Source organism: Podarcis tiliguerta (assembly GCF_965153285.1).
Source record: "Podarcis tiliguerta genome assembly, chromosome: 12".
In the NCBI taxonomy this organism is placed as follows: domain Eukaryota; kingdom Metazoa; phylum Chordata; class Lepidosauria; order Squamata; family Lacertidae; genus Podarcis; species Podarcis tiliguerta.
Genome location: NC_139545.1, coordinates 45,433,815 through 45,455,535, shown reverse-complemented (window position 1 = coordinate 45,455,535; position 21,721 = coordinate 45,433,815). Strand labels below are relative to the sequence as shown.

General features: G+C 40.8%; 1 protein-coding gene across 1 annotated transcript in view; it reads right to left on the bottom strand.

Moving 5' to 3' along the window:
- LARP4B (La ribonucleoprotein 4B) overlaps positions 1-21,721 on the bottom strand; it is a 58,731-nt gene that overhangs the window by 24,096 nt on the left and 12,914 nt on the right. Inside the window, exons 2-4 of the mRNA XM_083406358.1 lie at positions 9,732-9,865; positions 1,251-1,398; positions 987-1,148 (exon numbers count right to left, since the gene is read on the bottom strand). Of these exons, the coding sequence (XP_083262484.1) occupies positions 987-1,148; positions 1,251-1,398; positions 9,732-9,812 (391 nt within the window). The 5' untranslated portion in view covers positions 9,813-9,865. The remainder of the gene's footprint in view (positions 1-986; positions 1,149-1,250; positions 1,399-9,731; positions 9,866-21,721) is intronic.

The following is a 21,721-nucleotide window of genomic DNA, read 5'->3' as shown; positions in this document are numbered from 1 at the left end:
GCAGGTGGTATCTATCCTCAGTCTATATACTGCATAAAAATTTTAGAGCTGTGCATTGGTTGAAATCCTATGTTCACACCCTGCAAACACGGTATTTGACACTATCTGCAGAAGTCTGCAGAGCAAGTTTCTGGCCCTGAGATTGTGGAGGATTGATACCATGTAGGCAATGTCATGTGTGGGTTGCACAGTGAGCAGATTTAATGCCCTGCATAGTTTGTCTTTCTCTGTAACCAGCAAAAGCAGAATTATTGAATTATGCAAATAAAATGTGCACAATGTGAATCATTCAGCTTTTCTTGCCTTTGCCAAAGAACACAATCTTCATTAAAAAAATTTTAAAATAAACATGGCCGATGGTCAGGGATGGTGGGAACTAGAGAGTACTACTCCTGAATTATGCACTGTAGGCACTTTTCATTATACAACTTAGACTTGCAAGATAACATGTCAACACTACAACATGTGATCCTATAAAATACTCAGTTCATCTAGTAAATATATTCACTACCCAAGACACTGAAGGTTCAAAGTTCCTAGCATTGTCTGGGCTGTTGAGACTTCAAAGTTTAGATTGTTTTTTAATGACGGAGATGAGTTTGAACATTTAAAATATTGTACACATGATCAATCTGGTATTTCTTTAAATGTACTGTAGTCACAAGCCCGGGGGCAAACAGTGGTTTGTCCTAAATGAAGCAGACTGAGCCCCACATATAAATACATGCAAATGTGCTGGTAAAATTGTTACATTAATAGGCACTACTTATTTCAGACTATGCATCAAGGATTCCTACAAGCAACTATTGTTACTGTTTAATCATTTCTGTAGCAATGCCTATAATTCAGTGTTGCTCAGGTAAATTTCTTCAGTAGCTTGTAATTTATAAGTTCCTGTCAAAGACATATTTAGGATAAACACTGGGGTCATTTTGTAAGTTGGAAAACCATTTTAAAAACATACAAGGAAGCCTCCTCTTTCTTACCTGTCTGAGTGTTTTCGTGTATAGATTCATACTCTGAATGATCTAGAGCCAAAGGGTTCATATCTGTCTGGTCTGACAGTGGAGCTGTCAGTGATGGTTCTTGCAGTTCTGTTAACGATTCATTCTGGTGCTTTTTGTCACCATCACCGTTGGCCTCCAACCCTGCAGAAAAAGTTGCAGGAGTCACAAACCAAGAAATTCTTTACCTGCTTTAAATTAGAAAGAAAAGGCTCAGAGGACCAGCACACTCAGCTAGAATCGTACCTTCTTTGCAGGAATCTGGTGGATGATCTGCTATTTCTTCCCAGGTTTTGCTCACGCCACCATCATTAGCCCCGCTTGCTTCCACATGTAACATATGATTCCCCCATACTTTTGCATTAGGATTTAGTTCAGAAACCTTGGCCGACTCCTAGGAAATAACAACTGAGTTACGCTCTGTTAACTAAATGCCTGTCATTTTACGTGGTTCCTTATTATAAATGCAACTCACAAATGGTTAAAAGATATACAGCAGTGGAATAAGAGTTCTTGTGGCTAGAGACTATTTGGTGCTTATGTAAACTCAACCTACATTACTTGTCAAGGCAAATTCATCCACATTTATCATTTGTATAGCTCTTTGGAATATTCAAAGAAGTGACATCAGTTGTCTTAGATTCCAAGTTGTTGTACTCTTGTAAGGAGGTATTTCCGACAAGTCTCTCCTCCATCGGCAGTAAAAAAATAATCTTACACCTTTCCCAAAGGACCCAAGTCAATTGGGATGAGACTACATGAAGCTGCAGGAGGTAGGAGTCAGGAAAGATCTGTTCCATTTATGAAAGTTACCACCCAGGCTTCATTTATATTTATGATCAGATTTATACTCCACTTTCCCCACCAAATAGAGACATCCAACTGGTTTTCAACAGTGGCTGCATTCACATGGTTACACTAAATCACATTTTAGTGTTACCAATATGAGGCTGTGAAAGTCTGACATTCATGCGCTCCCTCCCTCCATGGTTTAGCATTAGGAGGAGCCGCCTGTGTGAGCCTTGGATCCGCACACTTTCCTATGCCTGGGTGTAACTATGAGGAGACTAGCAGCTTCTGTTTTTTTAAATAAATAACAACAACAACAACAACCCCAGTTTAGTGTTATATCTGAGCCCTAAACTGTGGTTAATTTTAACTGTAGTTTACTAAAACAATGCAGGCTTCATAGTTAAGATTAACTGCAGGTTGTCCAGATTCAGACTTAAGGCTAAGCTGTGGTTAATAAAAAATAGAAGGCAATGTTCCTTCTGCCATGCCAGAGCAGTAAACAAACATTATCCCCCCAAAAAGGAACCATAGTAAAGGTAAAAGTAAATCTAAGCATTGGCAAGATCAAAAGCGGATGTTAACTCCATAATCTTTGAACCAGTTCTGTAAGGGAATGTCCAAACATATTCTTACTACAGAGGAAGGGGGAAAGAAAGCGATTGATACGAGTTTTCTTAAGGCCCCCTAGCAAGCCCATGGGCTGAGGCAAGGTATGAAGAAGGATTCATAGCTTATATTGTACAACTATGAAAATGTCCTCAAAGATGATGGCACTATAAGATTAGATTTCCGTCATGTCATAAATGATTGAACTAGCTACCTATTGCAATGCATGCTTTACAATCTTCTAATCATGTGGTTATGATAAGATGGGTGTATTTGTGCAACGATTCCCCTTACACAATAATTCCCTTGAAGAATTAAGGCTTGCACGATTGGTATCGTTATGAGCAATTTATGTCTAGGATAATTTCCACAATAAATTGTGACCATTTTGGCTCTTGCCTGCCTTTCAAAATAAAGACAAAACCACAAACATAACAAGACATGTGTTATCTCTCTTAATAACAACCTTAGCGGTAATAACTGCTGCAAAACTCCAAACATCATTGCTCTATAGTTTTTAAGCAACAAACCTAGAAACAAATCTAAGCTCGGATACCTCAGTAGGTATGGTGCTGACAATGCCAAGGTTGCAGGTTCGATCCCTGTAAGAGACAGCTGCATATTCCTGCATTGCAGGGCATTGGACTAGATGATCCTCAGGGTCCCTTCCAACTCTATGATTCTATGAGAAATGTCTTCCTTTACATTAGGAAAGGGCAGGGGCCATCAAAGTTTTGGCTGGCCTTGATAGCCAGCTCAAGTTTGTGGTGATGAAGACTCCCCTCCTCAGTTTCAATGCAATCTTGCACACGTCTACTCAGAAGCAGATCCCACTGTGTTTGATGGAGCTTACCGTATTTTTCGCCCCATAGGACGCACCATGTTTTTTGGGGGGGAAATAAAGAAAAAAAAAATTATTTCCCCCCCAGGCGCTTGTGGGGCCGGGAACGGGGAGAAGCGCTCTTCTCCCCGCAGCCCGCCTTCAGACCAGGTCCAGGGTCACCGGGAAGACACGCTGCGCCTCCCCACTGTCCCCGGAGCTTGCGGGGCAGGCAGCGGGGAGAAGCGCTCTTCTCCCCACCGCCCGCCTTCAGATCAGTTACGGGGACAGCAGGAAGATGCGCTGCGCCTCCCCACTGTCCCCGGAGCTTGCGGGGCTGGCGGCGGGGTCTCCCCGCCATCAGCCTCCAAACCACTTCGGGAGACAGCGGGATGGCGGTGTTCCGCCTCCCTCTGTCCCCCGACCTTGTGGGGCTGGCGCTGGGGCTCTCCTGAAGCCTGGAGAGCGAGAGGGGTCGGTGCGCGCCGACCCCTCTCGCTCTCCAGGCTTCAGCGAAAGCCTGCATTCGCCCCATAGGACGCACACACATTTCCCCTTCATTTTTGGAGGGGAAAAGGTGCGTCCTATAGGGCGAAAAATACAGTAATCCTAGTAGGGCATAGGACTTGAGCCTTGGGAGTATTCCCCCCATAGTCCTCCCAGCCTCAATCAAACAATGCTACCTCTTGCTTAGCAATGTTCCAGGGACATAATATTGCTGGCTGGCTGCCACTGAGGAGCTCTGCTGCCACTGCCAGAGGCAGCAACGAAAAGTAAAACACAAATCCAAAAAAGGATTAAGAGAAAGCGCGCTGGTGCTGTCCAGCTTCCAACAGTTAGCTGTGCCCCAAGAAACTCTGGAAAAAAATGAATGAAATGCGCCCCTCTATTCAACATGGAAACACGGCAGCAAATCCTGCAACAGCCCAAGTTCAAAGCAGTTACAGCAACCAAGTTAGCACTACAGTAATTCTCTACACACAAGTGCTTGGGGGGGGGGGGACTGCCCAGACTAGACATGTGCACTGCAATCCCATACATAGCCTACTCAGAAGTAAGTCCTCCTGCGTTCGAGTGAGGCTCACTTACGTGCCCTCAATTAGACCCCAACCACTGTTACAAAGCTACTGCTCACAAATGGCTAAAAGCAATTTTACAACGTAATGGTAGCAAGATGCTTTTTCAAATCCTCGTCCTTCAGCTCTCAGATAGGAGTGCAGGTATAGGGACACAATTATTTACTTCCAAGTTCAAACTTCTGAGGGCAGTGATAAAAATCGACTCATCAATAACGTATTAAAATTTAACCCAAGCATTTTTCCAATCTGTTTTAGGGAGAACGTTACAGTAAGTTGTAAAATATCAACTTTGTGGCAACCTTCAGAGGCTAGGGATGGATGAGAGGCAACAAAAGAGATGTCTATGCCTGCCACAACACAGGTACCAAGATGTGCTGTTATGTATGCCTCCATTTTAGCAATTGACAGTGGCTTAACTCAAACAAATGGAAACACTGCTGGAGTTTTAGAATATCATGCATCAAATCAAAATCTTCACCTTGGACTACAGCAACTTCTTTTTAAAAGTGCCTGATGAATCAAATTATGATGGTGAAATACTTACATATCCTTCATCTCTATCTTGCCATCCCCAGATATCACTGTTTTGTTGTACTAGCAACTGGTAAGGGTATCCTCCCATTTCAAAAGAAGGAATGGTCACGTCGCCAGTTTCATTTTGGAGCGCCTCACTAGCACCGCATGAGCTGTTCGTTTTGTTAAAAGATGAATTGATCCACAAATATCCCATCAGATATTCCTGATCATCTGTAAACTTGGCAGATGAAAACAAACTACTTAGTGGAGCAGATGGACAAAGCAGATCACCTTGGGAATCGCCCACATCCATTTTGTGTGTGTTATCAGATTCCTTTAATATATCTTCCATCAGATCCAATACATGCTTTGCATTGCCTTGGTCACATTCTTGATCGTTAACAGAGGCCAGAGGTATTTCGTACGAAGGAGTAGCGGCATATTTGTCTACCTGCTTGGGGTCAATACAAATCCCACCTGCATCAGTACAAGTCAGAGAGTCTCTGGCATCTGATCTGGAAGCACATTCCACCTCAACGCTCAGTTTCTGCTGGCCATTTTGGGGAGCAGAGTCCTTTGCACTTTCTGTTAATAGATCTGCACAGGGAATTGAAACTTCAGAAATTAAAGGCCTAAGAGGGCACATGGTTTCCATTATACTCTGTTTGGGTAAAGAGCTGTTTTCGTAGAATCCTGATTTCCCTCCCCTTGATCCGGTAGATGTCTCAGTGTGACTAGTTTCTATTTTTACATTTCTAGCATCGCTTTCATCAACTGATGCAGGAAGTCTCTCTGTTTCAAGCTGACTATTAGCTTTATCAATCTGCAGGATACTTAAAGACTCCTCCGGAACTAAAGGCCTCTCTTGCATATTTGAAGATACTCTAAGTTTTTGCATTAGATCATTATTGCCATTTAACATACAGTCATCTTGAACAGTGAAATTTTCAGAATCTGCCTTGGTTTCTATTTCGCTATGTGTTTTCCTTTCATGGTGTGTTTCCCATTTCAACCCATTTACAGGCTCTTCTGCAGTTGCTGTTAATTTGTGAGGGTCAGTCCCTTCACTCAGCTGATCTTCCAGTCTATGGAATGTACATTTGTTCCATAGCTTGCATTGTTCATCATTCAAATCCATCTCACTCGCTTCAGAATGTGCTAAAGAGACACAGCAGCTGTTATCTTCGTTAAGTGAACTGGAATAGTCATTTGTTTTGCCATCCTTTTTAGAGAGGTTGTGTGGAACTTGAACTTCCAAGCAATTTTCATTTGGGATTCTTTCATATTCATTTACATTTACATTAAGAGGTTTAGAAAAAGTTAATGTCTCTTCGCTTCCCCATGATCCTTCTGTCAAATCACTCATCTCTGAAGGTATGTTATCTATCTGAGACAGGTTTTGCTGAGCAGCCCTTATAAAGCTGCCGTCTTCATAACTGGTAAACTCTGAAACATGGGGTATTTCCGCTTCAAAAGCCACACTCTCTGATCTTGGAAGTGTTTTAATGGTGCTTTCTTTCAGATCCCCATGGGAGCAGAATGTTCCAAGATCAGAATCATCTTCATATTTCAGGAGTAGCTCTGGATTAAACTGTTCAGAAAAGTTAGGGGTTTTCTTATCATTGCCGGCAGATACTCTCCAAAATTCATTTGTGCTTCCTGTAAAGTTTTGCCTATTCACTTGACTTTGTTTTTTTGTGTTATTTTGACTTACAGAGAGGAAATGACCAGTTGTGTCCTCAAACTCTGATGAAAACTTCAGGCTTCCCAACAACTGTTTAGAGTTTTCACCTTCGGTATTTTGATTTTCATTAGGTTCAGACTTTACACCTTCAGTGACATATTTGTTCTCACTACTGAAAAGGGAAGTCCATGCATGAGTCCTGCTTTTTAATTGCAGAGAATTTTTCATGCCTTTCTCCAAATGCACAGGTGTTGGAGAATTCTTGTTTTCACCAAGTGATTCATTCACAAAGATTCTACTACTATCTACCATATTCATTTCCTGGGTTCTATTTTTAGTAAGATCTTCACCATGTGCTTGTGTCCTTAACACATCTGCTGCTATTCTGTCAGTATTTAACCTGTGATCCCCATTCACTAAGCCAACTGGAGCTTTTACCCCCATTTCACTTTTCGGCATCAGTAAACTATCCTTTATTATACTGGGAGATTCATCTTTCAGAGCACTGAAGTTCTCAGGCACCTGAACCAGCTTCTTCGGGACTAACAATTCCTTCCCACTTTCCCCAGGCCATGTCATACTGTACAACTCCTGAACAGCTGAACTTTCTACCTCTAAAGCAGTCTCTCCGTGCCCAATAGCTTGCCCTTCTTCGAGATCCATTCTCAGATCATCATCAACTATACAAATACTGTAGAATTCATCTCTGGTACTTATATGGGGCCTGTCAATATCAAGATATGCAAAGCTTGAAGCTGCTGTCTCTCTGTCTGCTCTACCTGAACCTACTGCACTACAATTACTTTTAACAGAATCTACTTCATCCTGCACTAATAAGCACTCACCCATAACTGGCTTGCCTTTTATTCCACATGTACTTAAGGCTTTCGGGAAGATGCTTCCTTGGCTTGCAGCCACCGGCACACATGAAGAAGTACTTTCAAATGAACGGCATGGCTTTCCAGCTACAGTAGATCCTGTTTCGTTATTGCTATTAATATGGTAGCTGCCTGCATTATTCACACTTTGAACACTACTACGGCTACTTTCTGGAAGATTTTCAGCACCATCCATATCTTCCATTCGTCCGCACTCTTGTAAACTGCCATACCCATTCAAGACCTTTCTTGCATTATGTGGATAAAGATTAAAAGATCTACTGGGGTTGTGGCCACCTTCAGCGATCCCCGCACAATGGCCTGAAGGATATTTAACTGACTCTACGCAGTTATTATGAATAGCAGGTGTTTCAGAAACTGCCTCTTGGATTACATGCAGCTCCTTTCTTTCCATGGTCTCCAAAATGGAAGTTAAAGTTTTACTTATCCCGTTTTCCGACGTCTCCTCTTCAGTTGATTTTTGCAAAAGACTCATCTTCTCATTCTTGCTGTTGAGTTCTTTACTGAAACAGCAACCCATTTTTATCTTGCCTTTTACAAGTCCCGGAACTGTGAGCTCTTTACTGCATATACCCACTTCACTTCAAGGCTGCTGGGCAGACAAGCCAACACCCAGATGCCAAAAATAGCACTGTTTAAACAGTGCAGGGGGTTCAGATGCTATTGCCACTCAAAATCCAAAGCCCAGTTCCTAAAATGCCTCTATGTAAAGCCGGCATTATGCTAAACAATGTGACTTTCAGCTATATATTTTTCTGGCTTGTACTAGGTATTTGGAGGATTTTCTTCATTTTTTCATCTCCCAAACAATGAAAGTGTTCAGAACTTTAGCTGTTTGTCTCTCCTTGTAAATGTAAGAATGCCTTGCCAGAACAGCCACTCCCATATTGAACTGAATAACAAAAAAGGGTGCATATGTATCCTAACCTACTGCAATACTGCATGTTAATTTGCTATAATTAGGAATTGATAGAACAAGGAAACTCTGTTAGGGACTCAACAAGTACAGTTCAAAGCCTCAGAGTTCATTCTAAAGGTACTGCAAATTAAAACCGCTCCAATAATTCCTTGCTTTTTTAAATTTTTTGCGGGCAGGAGAGAGAAGACGACAAATGAAGACCATCCTGCTTGCCCACTTCCAACATGTAATTTACACACTATTCTCACATGACCATTTGCACTAAAATGATTCACCTCAATTTCTCGATGTGATGCCCAAAACTGGGGCAGGTGGGGGGGAATGTGTCCGAAACAATTCAGTTCTGCCCACAAAAGGAGAAAGTCCACCAAAGAAAAACCATTCTATGTGGCATACCTAAACCAACAGGTTTTGCCTCAGTCTGGCTAAAGAGAGAATGTCCACAAGTTACAGCAGGGATGGGGAACGTTTTTGGCTCTGGGGATCAGATTTTTATCTGGCCCTGCCCGATGGGCCAAATTTGACAGACCTTATATAGAAATTTAATAAATATAATGACGATGATGATATACCTCCGTTTTAAAACAGCTGCATTGGATGCTAGTTCATTTCCAAGCCTAATTCAAGATGCTTATGTTGGTGTTTAAAGCCCTAAACAACTCAGGCCCCCAATACCCGAAAAGTCATCTCCTTCCCTTCTGCTAAGATTGGCAGATGGAGCCCAGGAGAGGTTAACTCTGTGGCAGCCACTAAGTTGTGGAACTCCCTCCTAACAGAGCTGCATCTGGTACCTTCATTATACAGCCTCCCATATACAGCTTTTGACAGTTGAGATTATATGTTTAGGACCCACCTTGTTTCTGTGACTGTGCTCTGAACTGTTTTTAATATTGTGTTTTAATGTTGTAACTTGCCCTGGAACCTTACGAGTGAAGGGCGGGTAATCATCAATCAATCAATCAATCATAATAGTAATAATTTCAATTTATCCAAATTTCATTTTGTGGACTTTACTACTCCAGAAGACCTCCCTTAACGCTGTTTGCTATTGAAATGAAAGCCCTGTGTGTGCAGCAGAAAGTCAAAAGAGTAAGCATATATAAAAAAAAAATTGTTACACACAGTAGCTTATTCCTGTTTTAGACTAAGGGAACCTGTGACAAAACTTCTCCTTTGAATGAATATAACTAACAGAACCAGAAAGCTGAAAGGTTGCTTTCTGTTTCATATGCTTAGCACAACTAAATGAAATGAGCCAAGAAAAGACTTCAATTTGCTGCAGAACCAATACAGAAAATAACTTGTATCACAAGTTACCCAAAGCAGGCATAAGATTCAGGGGATAGAACAGTGGCTAAAATAACCACACTTTCATGCATTCAGATTTATCAAGTCTTCGCCATGATACTTACTAGATGAGAACTATCTTTAACTTCTTGTACTTGCTGCACCTGCGGTTCAGCCACAACTTTAGGGTCCTGATCAGAAGTCATGAGCTGCCTGCTTTCTGGCTCCTCAGAGAGAACTGTATTGATCACCACCTAAGCTGCAGGATAGAAGAAGAAAAAAGCCATTAAGAATGCATAGCTCATTTTACATATTGCTAATAGTGGTAAACAGAAGGCAATGCCACTCAATAACAGTTTACAGACTGCACTGAAAGTCCAGGGTTCATACTGGATCTTCAATTTTAAAAAACACGATTGGGATCTTCTCAGGCTATTCATAGCCTCACTGGCAAAGACAAAATTTCTCTATAAATACGTGATGAGCTGGAAACTCATTGCTACAACAATGATTCTAAAAAGTATGTCCACACTGCTCCATTGTGGTTTGTGTGTTTAGTTTGGCTTATTACCTCATCAACTTATTCTCTGAAGAACAAGGGGACACAAAATTTAAGGCTGCAAAGTTGATTGTAACTGTGAGTGATGTTGCAAACCATTAAAAAAAATGGAAGGAAGAAATAGAACCGTGCCCACCAAGCTGATAAGACTGGCCAGTTGACTCCATGGAAACAATTGGCATTTGCAATAAAGACTGGACAGATGACTAAACATGTTTGATTAGTAAGCAATGTTTATACATGGGTGTCTCCATATTTGAAAACAAATACAGCCCCGGTTAGGTGTGTGAAGTATCACCAAAACAGACTGGTCATATTGCTAAAGGATTGAGAAACTGCAATTCGCAGGAAATGTTTTATATAGAGCAGGCGTGGGCAGACTTCAGACTTGTAGGATCTACTTTTTGTTTTTTACTAGAACTCTAGGGTTCTAGTTCAAAATAATGGCGGGTCAGAGCCAGTTATCTGCTGAACCTCACCGTGCCACAGACTGGGATAATTTGCATATATATAGTGCAAAACTGCATTTAAGTAGAAGAGCCTCTAGTCTTGCTATTAGTAGTCAAATCCTTGCTGGCCAACTGGTGTGTCTACTGTAAATCACCCCGTGATCAAACTTCTGCCTATGGAGACATAAAGACTTTCAAAATGTAATTTGACAATGCTAAGCATATCTTGATTTTGATTTTTCATGTAGCCATTCAGGTTAGACAATTTTAGCTGCATCGTTGCAATTTATACAATTTCCCCTACGACATAGAAGATGGGTGGCACAAATGTCAAGTATCTATCCCAAACAGGGATTTTGAATGAAGCACTAGGATAACAGTGTGGTGTGGTGCATAGAGCTGTCTTCCTCGGTCTAATGTCCTTCAGATGTCTGGACTACAACTCTCATCAGCCATAAATGGCATAGCTAATGGTAAGAGGTTTTGGAAGTTTTAAGTCTAAAATGTCTGCCATCAAGTGGAGGAAGGCTGGGTTACAATGATGGACGTAGACTAGGGAGGTCAAATTGCTGCTCAGCCGTAAGATCGCTACTTGGCTGGAGAGAGGCTTCATAAGAAATTATTCATAATTCAAATTTAATAAATGAAGTACCTATTAAGACTTTGCCGCCTGCAAAATCGGATTAACACAATATTAAACCTTCTGAGGCAGCTGCTGTAACAAGTATTTAGCATGACTGAAAGTGCTATAGAAAAAAAACGTTGGAACACACAAGCCTTTCACCAATGCTCGTGGTTCGGTACCCTGAAACCCACTTCAGCAGGAAACATCAGCTCTTTGAAATTTACAAAGAAAGCACTGTTGGCTAATATGAACAGCTGCACTGCAACATACAACATATGCTGGTTTCACTGATCTTCCCCAATGAAGCTGTGTTTAGATCTATGCATAGGGGAATAGCTATATCACATTTCTCTATCACAGTTCCCAGGCTGCTGCTGCTTCTTATTTGTATTGCATTTTACAGCTATAACAAAACATATCTTAAATATTAAATCACAAAAAGCAATAACTGAAGCCAATATAAATAATCAAGAGCAATCCCCAAGAAAAAAAGATAAAATCAATTGCAAAGAAACTGTTGTGTATGGTGAATACTATATTTCTGCTTCACAGATGCTTGTGCTAAGAAGACTCATCTCATTTCATCTTGTGAAAAAAACCAGCACACTAATTCTTTTAAATGAAATTTGTCATTTTTGCATTTGAACTTGACAATTTTTACTTGCAATGATGGAGAATCCATTCTCCTTTCCTGGTCAAATCTACTATAGCAGAAGACAACATGGAGTTCCTTTCTTCCTGATCAAGACCATTCCATAATTTGCCAATTAAAAAAAAATAGAGACAGATAATTCAGAATCACAGATTTTAGTTCAGTACTGAAGACACATTACTTTTGAATTTTCAGCAACAAACTTCTTGGCTCTAAAGACTCTGCTGCATAAGGTGAAAGCATTCAATGGAGCAAGGCCCATCTTATCAGGATTCAAGTTCAGCTTCTTGTCTCTCATTCATGCCACTGCCAATGGGATGAAAAACACTCTCCCAACACTACCTTCTGCATTCTGTACCCTGCGCAGACCAGAACCACTGTAGCACAATGCCCCCAATTCCCATTCCAGATAGCCGCACTATTGTGATTTGGCACTTAAAGCTGCAGAGACATCAAGAAGGAAGAGCAAGTCACACTCCCCTTGTCCCACTATCTGTAAAGGTAATCCATCATGCAGAGCAGGACGTGATTCTGTACCATGGCCAGATTGGAACCCAGACTGGAACGGATCCAAGAATGCTTGTGTTATCCAAGAATGCTTGCAGATGTCCCGCCACCTTCCTCAAGAAGGGGGTATTTATGAATGCTTGATAGTTACTCCAGCCCAAAGGGTTCAGGGATCATTTCTTTAGAAGTGGCCATACCACCCCTATCTGAAGGCAACAGGGACAACTCCCTGAGAGAAGGGCATCCAAATGGGTCCATCACCCATACAGGGGAAACTGCCACTACCAGTCCAAACTTCACCAGGTAACATTCCGACCATGACAAGGTGCTGCATTGCACACCCACACCCCACCCGTTTACATCTGGACCTTCCCTCATATCACTTGGGTCAAAGACTACATAAAGGGCATGCCCTGCCTCATGTGTTGGTTCTATGACCATTAGCTGTATGGTTGTCATGGAGACCATGAAGCCACATGGCGGTCCAAGAGCAATCTCCGCATGCATGCAGAAAGTGCCAAAAACAATGCCAAAGACTGTCTTGGTCACCTCATCAGGGATGATGGTGAACAACAGGATTTCTGATAGACTAGCATCCTAAACCATCCTAAGATCAAGAGGTTTTCTGGTAAAGGAGATGGTGCTTCTATGGACCATAACAACACACATATCCTCCATCTAGCCTGGTGTTGTACTGAGGACCCAAATGGGTACAGTTGAGTTAGATGAAGCTCACCCAGCTCATCCATCCAAGCATTGGTAACACACGCCAAGTCAGCCCCCTTCATCCACAATCAAGTTGTGAATAAGCAGTGCCTTATTCTGGACTGACCAGCACTACCAAATCAGACGGCTCAATGTATTCCCATAGTAGAGGTTTTCAATTTACTATTTTTAGCAAGGTGTAATGATCAGGTGAAGGGGAACGTGTGATCACTTAATTTTCACCCAAAGGATCTATGAAAGGATGAAGCACTTTTAGAACAAAACAAGAACTTGCTTACATTTAAAGAGGTTAAAGCTTAATTGTTACTTTTGAAAGGCACAACAGTTTGTTTCAAATGAACACCCTTTGCAGAGATATTTAAGATCTTTCTTAAGTAACTTCATGCTTTTAACCTGTCACTGCTAAAATTCTTTCTAGGATAGCTATTGTCTAACACTCCCAGTCCCTTTCTGAATCTTTCCCTTCTCCTCATGTAGATAGAACCTTGCCTGCTCACAGACAATCCCGTCTTACCTTCTGCCAGTTCACTATCTGACCCCACTCAGGTAGTCAGGGACTTTCTGTCTGGGTGGGCAGAAGGGGTCTCTATCCCTAATTCCAGGCCCCCATCTAACCCACAGACAATCTCCAGCCTGCACTCTCTCAGATAGTCCCTATCTCTATCTGACTGTGAACTGCCAGCATCTAATTTAAATTCCTCTCTCTCCTGATCAGCTGATCACTGGGTCACCAGGAAGCAAATCCAGGGCCTGTCAGTCTTCGAAACATTTCCTTTGGTGTTGACCCTATCATCTGTGGACGAGCCTATCCTTATATCAAGTTCTGGACCATACCCACACCTCAGCTGTATCCCCTCTGCCAGCAAGCAACACTCCACACTGCAGCCAGTCCTAAAATTCCTATCTGCAGGCAGGTATCTCACCAGACAGACAAACTGATGCAGGCAAAACACCACACTCTTGCCACTTAAGATGTTCCCTTTCACTATCATAATTGCTATACAGAGGTAAACATCCTGCCAGCAAAGCCTTTCTTTGGTTAATAAGCTACTGAAAAGATGCCAGCAACTCTTTCATTCTCACCACCCTCTGCCTAGGGAGAAAGCGCATCTCTGAATAGGAAGCGGCACTAGAGTACTGTTTATTCTCCCTTTTGATGTTAGCAGTTTGTATATCATTAACAGACCACATTACACCTTGCACAGCTAGCAGGCATCTGTTTTCAGCTGCTACACAGCAGCCAAGAAATGTTTAGATTCAGGAGGTGGAGATTTTCTCAGCTCTCTCTCATATTCCAAGACAGTGTTGTAAACAGAACATTATTGTCCATTTTAAGGCCAATATGGAAAGACTTTTCACTCTGCCCTTACTAACAACTACTAAAACATTAAATGTACAAGAGGCCTGCAGTCAAAGATCTACCTAGGTATTTCAGATATGTGATTCCTCACTTTTTTCAGATCCTGATTCCCTCTCCCACCTCTACCCTTATCATCTTTCCTCTGGACAACTGCCTCTTCTGAATCCAATCGCTTGCTTTGCTGTGCTTTCTTTCATGTCCACAGTCCCTTCTTTCCTAGGTCACTACTACTTAACCCCACTTTGCTAGGCCTTTCAGCTTGCTTGTTCTAAGCTCCAGGATCAGATGTCAGCTAATGGTACTTAATAATGAAAACTTCAAAATGGCAGCTTTCAGAGATGGCCACAAAAAACTGTAGCTGGCAAATTGTATTAAACAGGATGAAAGTTCAGAGTTACAGACATCTTGGTGTGGTTCCTTCCTCATATTCACGGAAGCATCCTGTAAGAGCAGATATTTTGGAAGGGCTTCTATAGGTTGTGACCCAGTTTTCCATCTTCAAAGCTGAAAAAACTGTACAGACATGTACAGGACATGACAAACTGCTGGCAGCAATCAAGTACTGCCTATGATGAAATCTGAAATCCACCTGCAACTTTTACATGGCGCAGATATGTAATATATAATTTTGATTGTATCTAGAACAGTTTTACTAAAGACTCCGGGGGGTGGGCACGACCCACCTGCATTGTTGTTGCAACTGGGAGTAAGCTTCACTTCTTTCTCTAAAAAAAAATTCTAAGTTGCTCCTTAGTTACTGGATAAGACTTCCTAATTTGTCAGAGACACGTGCAAAGTTCAGTTAGTTACATGGAGGAAATCTGTGTTCCATTATAGTTTACTGATATACTGCTTTGGGTGCCAAAGCACCCAAACGAAAAGTACAATAAACCAAAACCATATAAAATAGTAAAATCACAAAATATACTCCATTCATTAGTAGCACAACATGAACTGCCTATTGCAGAAATTAATATTCTGAGTTATTTTTTCCAGTGTAATAAAAAAAGATGAAGGTTGCCTTTAAAATCAATGATAGGCAACCATCCCTTAAACATGTTAAGACTATTCCTTTCTAAAAATTTACTTGTTCTGGGCCCTTCCTCTGGAAGCATGCACATTAAAAAATGCCATTTTATGCAAAGGAATGACACAAATACCCACCTTGATGGCAGCTTCTCAGAAAAAGCCACAACCAACTCAGAAAGTACAGTGACTGAAGATAGTCGCCTCTCAGGGTCAGTGGGTAGAAACCTTATGCTACATGATAACCAACAAACAAACTTGTCATGGCACACTAGTGCACTCTACCACTTAGTACTGGAATTACTGGTTTAAGTTTTTTTACCCCCATCTCTACGTCTAGCAACCTGGCACTGCAGTTGTCCTCCCTGCCTCAAGTAAGGATCAGACAGATGCTAAGCTACCAGCACTCAGCTTTTGAGAGCTGAGTGCCACGCAATAGATGGAGGTCTCTATTTTTTACACCAGCCATTGCCACTCTATTCCATGCTCAGTCTTGGCAGGAACATTAGCTTCTTCTGGTGATCTGGCTGGGCCCCCAGTTCTAGTTTATCCTTGGCCTCAAGCTGAGAGAGAAGGTAGGGAAACAGACTCATTTAACTGTTAAAACCAGGGGTAGTCAACCTTTTGATACCTACCGCCCACTAATGCATCTTTCTTGATGGTAAAATTTCCTTACCACCCACCAGCACTCTATAGAAGGAGGATTCAGCTTGTGCCGTAGAACCTCCTACCGCTCACCTAGTATCCTGAAATGCCCAATGGTGGGCGGTGGGGACCAGGTTGACAACCCCTGGTTTAAACTATCTTTTAGGAAAGACAGCTTACTGAGGATGTCGTCAGTACTGTGACAATAAGAACTCTGCTTCAGAAGCTAAGCCTCTGTAGATGACAGTCTAACTCTAGTGATAACATAATCATTGGGCGCCTAATGGATGTCTCCACAGTTTACATTTTTCACTGCTGAGGCTTGCAGTAGCTTCCAGAGCAAAGCTCCTATCATCACATTACTGGTTGTATTTAATTAAAATATTCTCATATTATAGTAAATCATCTGAAGGGATGAGGCCTTCCAAGCTACTCCATATAATACATTTAGCAGCCTTCAACAACAAACAACAACAAGAAGAAGAACAACAACAACAAAGAATCCATTTTGGATCACATTTGTACAGGACTTGCATTTAATTGAACACGGTCAGAGTGCTCTGGACAATACAAATAGCTGTGACAGAGCTGAACAATCCAACAGCTTTGTGGTTTTGCCAAAGACAACTCAGCATTCTAGGTGCATAGCAACAGACAAAGTCTAATGGCTGTTGCCCTGGTTCAAAGTTCAAGAAGCAGCCCCAGAGGATTTTTCTTTTAAACACAAAAACAAAGCACATACTGATGTTCATTAGCTCTTCACTCATTGACTGTACCACAGAGTAGTGGCTAGGAGACCACCAAAGCTAAGGAAAAGACTAAAATGTTTCAGATAGCTTTTAAAATAAAGACAGTGGCAGTAACAAAAATTATCCCATAGTGATCAATGAAAGTTTAGAAATTAAACAATTTTGAGCTTCCATTCAACCATTTCGGACATGCACCCAGGTGCAAAATTAAGACCTTCATTCAAGAGTCATGTTCCCAGGGGAATTCAGCTTACTGTAGTGTGTCTGTCACTTTTGATGCATGGCAATGAGACCCAGTTTTTTGTTTTACAAGTGATGGCAATTTATGTGCATCTGCTGCTGCTTGTCTGGGGGATGATGTAGTATTTCTTTACTTGTAAGTAGTAAAGATATGGTCTCATAGTTCACTTTTAATGATCAATGTATGTTGAACCCCCTGCTGCCCCTTTCCTGGGGGGACTGTCAATGATAGAAAAGTTGGGGGAAGCCCAAACACAGTAAGGTAAAATGGTATGAATTGAGAAGCCTGTGTAGTGGCTGCTGGCACAGTACCCTTCCTCCACTGTCCATGCTTCACTGTTAGGGCAAACACTACCCCTCATTTCCAATGGAAAGTCACAAAAGTCCAGGAAGATCCTGAACGGCTGTGTCCTCACACCCTTCATGATGCAGCCTGGCTTTTATCTCCCATCACACGGTGCTGAAATCTGGTAAGAAGGGAAGCTGCAGTGTTAACCCACCACAGTCCTTTCTAAGAAACCATTACCAGTCCAGTTTGCTATCAATAATGCATTAGGATGCCAGTACTATAAAAATCAGCCATTAGGAATGATAGGCAATTGTTATTTTTATATTCTTAACTGCATTGTGTTTTATGATTAAGCACATTGATTGCTATTTAGGGCCTGAAACTATGCTAACACCACCTGCCAACTTAAGAATCGTAAGCCTCTGGCTCAGAGTGACTGCAGAAGAGGACCATTTATAGACACCCCAATGACAAAACTGGACTACATACTTGCTTCTTAAGTCATTATTACGCAACCTTAGTAAAATCCATGATGCAGGAAGCAACTGCGTGTTGTGACACTTTGGCTTGTACAGTTGAATTACTGAAAACGATTTCATCACAACACAGGGACAAACCCTTACTAACAAGGATCTCTGGAAAACAAGATCTGAACGAGCTTGAATTAAATAAATAAAGTTTTCAAAAAAGATTTCCCTTGCAATCAGCTCCAAGGTAAGAAGAGGGAAGTTTAATCCAAGAAACTTGCTATAACCAGCTATCTCCATTCTCCCCCCCATACACTAGCCAAAGGCAGGAGTGAAGCAAGAATGCCAAATCGATTCTTATGTTTGCTTAAACCAAATCCAATTTGATTGCAGTCCCTTATGAAAAAGGCCTTCTTAATGTCTTCCTCCTCTAATAAAATAGTATTTATTTCAGGAAGACAAGCTGCTGATTCAACAAGTATTATTGCCCAATGTAAAGCCATTTCCTAGGGGCTTCATCTTTGCTCAACACCTCTAAGGCAGCAAATAATAGAACTAGCATTCTGGCACCGATTCAAAGGTTCAGGTCAACCATTGTTTAGCTTTGCTCTATTCTGCTTCCTCAATAAGGGATAAATTGAAATATCCAACCAAGAACGGCTGCCCATTTAAGCATAAAATCTCAATGCCCCAACACTAATAATCAAGCTGTTTTGGAAAGCATTAGCTTGGTGACTCATCAGTTTTGCTGAACTGTCATTAGCAGCAAGTTTCTGTTGAGGAACTACATGGGAAGGTGGTATAACCTGAAATGAGGTATTAACGAAGGATTTTAAAATGCAGCTTTGATCAAGCGAAAGGATTCCAACATGTTGAAAACTCTAAAGCCCGCTCTTGGAAAAGTTTTCATTCATACTTTCGCTTGCAGGATTCCTGCACCACTATGTGAAACTGCTTACCTTAATAAAGAGTACAGAGAACACTGCTTAATCACACCCAATATTTAAACCACATTTTCAATTTTAACACAAGATGAAACATTCATACTAAGTTTGCTCTAAAAATAGACCCATTTGGAGAAGTGAATCACTTTTCAGATGAAAAAGTTTGATTAACATACGGGAAAGAAACATGACAAAACTCCAGATGTCAAGCTGAATAGGTTCACTGGCAGAATGCAACTTTATTTATCTTATGAATTATATACATTTATAAATAATGTTCAACTTTATTATACTTTAGTTCACAATAAAGTTTTCTAATTATAAAATCATAAATTTAAAACTTAGTTCCAAAATGACTGAGCTGCAGAAGCAGAGGGTGCTTGCACTTGTGCTAGGGTTATAATTAATTTCTCTTCTTCTAATCCCTCATTCAAAACTGATTCCAGAGGATCAGGAGATCCTTCAGAGTGCTTTTAGCTGCACAGGAGGCTGAAACCAAAAGGGAAATGGAAAGACCTCTGCACACAAGAAAATGTGCAACAGAAAGGTCTCCCCAGCAGTTCTTTTGCCCAAGTGACTTGAGTTCACCACTAGTGTAGGGACTACAAAGTTTAATTTCTATATTGAAATACATACCAAAAGCAAACTTTCATTTTCAAAACACATAGGCGCACACTCTTCCTGGCCTACAGCAATTAATCTGAGAGGTACCTCTGCATGTCATCTTTCAGGAATAATCTTACTGATTTTATTATAAGACACCTGAAATTATTAGAGCTGCACTGTGTCATAACCAAACATTTTCAAGACTAATTGCACATTAGCCCAATTGTCTATCACACTAACTACTAACTTTTTTAAAAAAGAAACTTATTCAGGTGATGTCATCTAAAGTAAAAGCTGGTCTCATTTTACTCCATTTATTCAAGGTAGTGTTTCTTTCGGTTTGGATACAGCAGTTAAGGAAACTGAGGTTTGAAGCTGTAATCCTGAGCACATTAATGAAACACAGATCAAATGAGACCAAGAAGAAAGGAATGCAACTGAACCACAGAGCTTGACTAGCTGTATGTTAAGGGTTTGATATGTTTGTTGCAAGAAGTATCCTGTCCTAGTTTCTATAACACAAAGAATCAATTTCTTTATCTTCAGACTGAGTTTTACCAAACTCCCCACATAACGTGTTAATTTTGTAACGGTTTCCAACTCATTTACCCTACTTATGGTTACAAAGTTCAGTAATTTGATGCTGTATGGATAGCTTTGATTTTAAAACACACAAACAAAGCCACTTAATTCTCCCCCAAAACAAATTGGAACACTCTCAGCTCCTGGAACGAAAGTTACCATAACCTAGTAAATCAGAATATAGTAACTACCTATGAATTTCAAAGGTATGTCACAAAAAAACCCAACAACTTTGTATTTTGAACTTAAATTAATTTGCCTGACAATTCTGAATATATATTTCAGTATAGCATTGTCAGCAGGATGGAAGTATTTACTAGCCCATTTCTCTCTGAAACATACACCTGCAAATTGCCTGTTTCAGTACCACCCAAGACTACAAAACAACCAAACACCTCTTCACAGAAAGGATCCCCAAATATCTATATGCAATCATATATTTGAACAAATTGTTATATTGTTTTTAGAATGTGTAAAAATGATTTCATTGCTTTCAGAGTTTGCTGAAATGCTTTGTTTTTAGAACTTGTGCTTTATTTTGTTTTTATCTTATACACCACTTACGCTATAGTCTAGATTTTAAAAATAAAACAAAAACAGTGCACAACAAAACTTCTTAAAAATCAACATAACTTAGACCTCAAGGCTTCAATTCTAATAGATTTATAAGGAAGTAATTTCTACTGAATATAGCAGAACTAATTTCCAAGTCTACATGAACAGAACTACATTGTAAAACAGGAAAAAGCACAGCAATGCCGGGGTTACAAGTATAAAACAGTAAATAAACCCCCAAAGGAAATGAATATTTGGGTATCCTTTTGGCATAACTTTGAAGAGGCAAAAAAGACATTATAGAAAACATTGCATAGGAGCCTTTTCATCAATGATTCCTCTTCACAGGTTTTAACTGTTAATGTTAGAAAAACCTCAAGCTGGCAACCATTTATCACAAAACTATGTTGGTGATTTGTAAGTTAAGGAAACCCATGTCTCTTCTGCACAAGTTTACTTCCTTTAATATAAAATAGAGTTTGCTGTAAACTTAGGCAGAACTTCTTCTATGCTACCCGGAATCAACTGAGGAAGATGTGAAGCAATGGCTGCTCTCTGAGTACTAGGAAACTGAATCCCACAACCCTTCAAACAGTAGGCCCCCCCCCAAGGGTTTTGCAGAGCCCCCAGATGAACTCCATAAGAAATAAGTTTCCAGGGTGGCTTTTTTCTTCTTGACAGCTGCTACAAGTGCAAATAACTAATTAATGTTCACTTCCATCTTCTCCTTTGAATCAGCCTCAGGGCAAGGAGAAGGTGTGTTAAGAGGCAAGAGATCTTTTCAGTAATAATGATCACAAACACAACCAACCAACAGAAATAACCTTTAAAATTTGCCGAAAACGTACAGGGCTCAACAGTTTACAAAAATTCAGTCAGCAATGATCTGAGCATCTCTTATGAACATTTTTCTAATGTTGACGTAGTAGACTCATGCTGGAGAATATGTTGCAAGTCAGAGGCTGTGAGTCACCACCACTATGGGGTGGCAATGGCAGCCATGCAACTTGTTAATGAGAGTGCTAATCTAAGTTCAACCACATAGTGAGGCCAATGTATAGTGTTTGTTCCAGGCAAGGCCAAGCAACTGTATGAGTTTCACAAACTTCATTAGGTGTGAGAAGCAGGAATTTA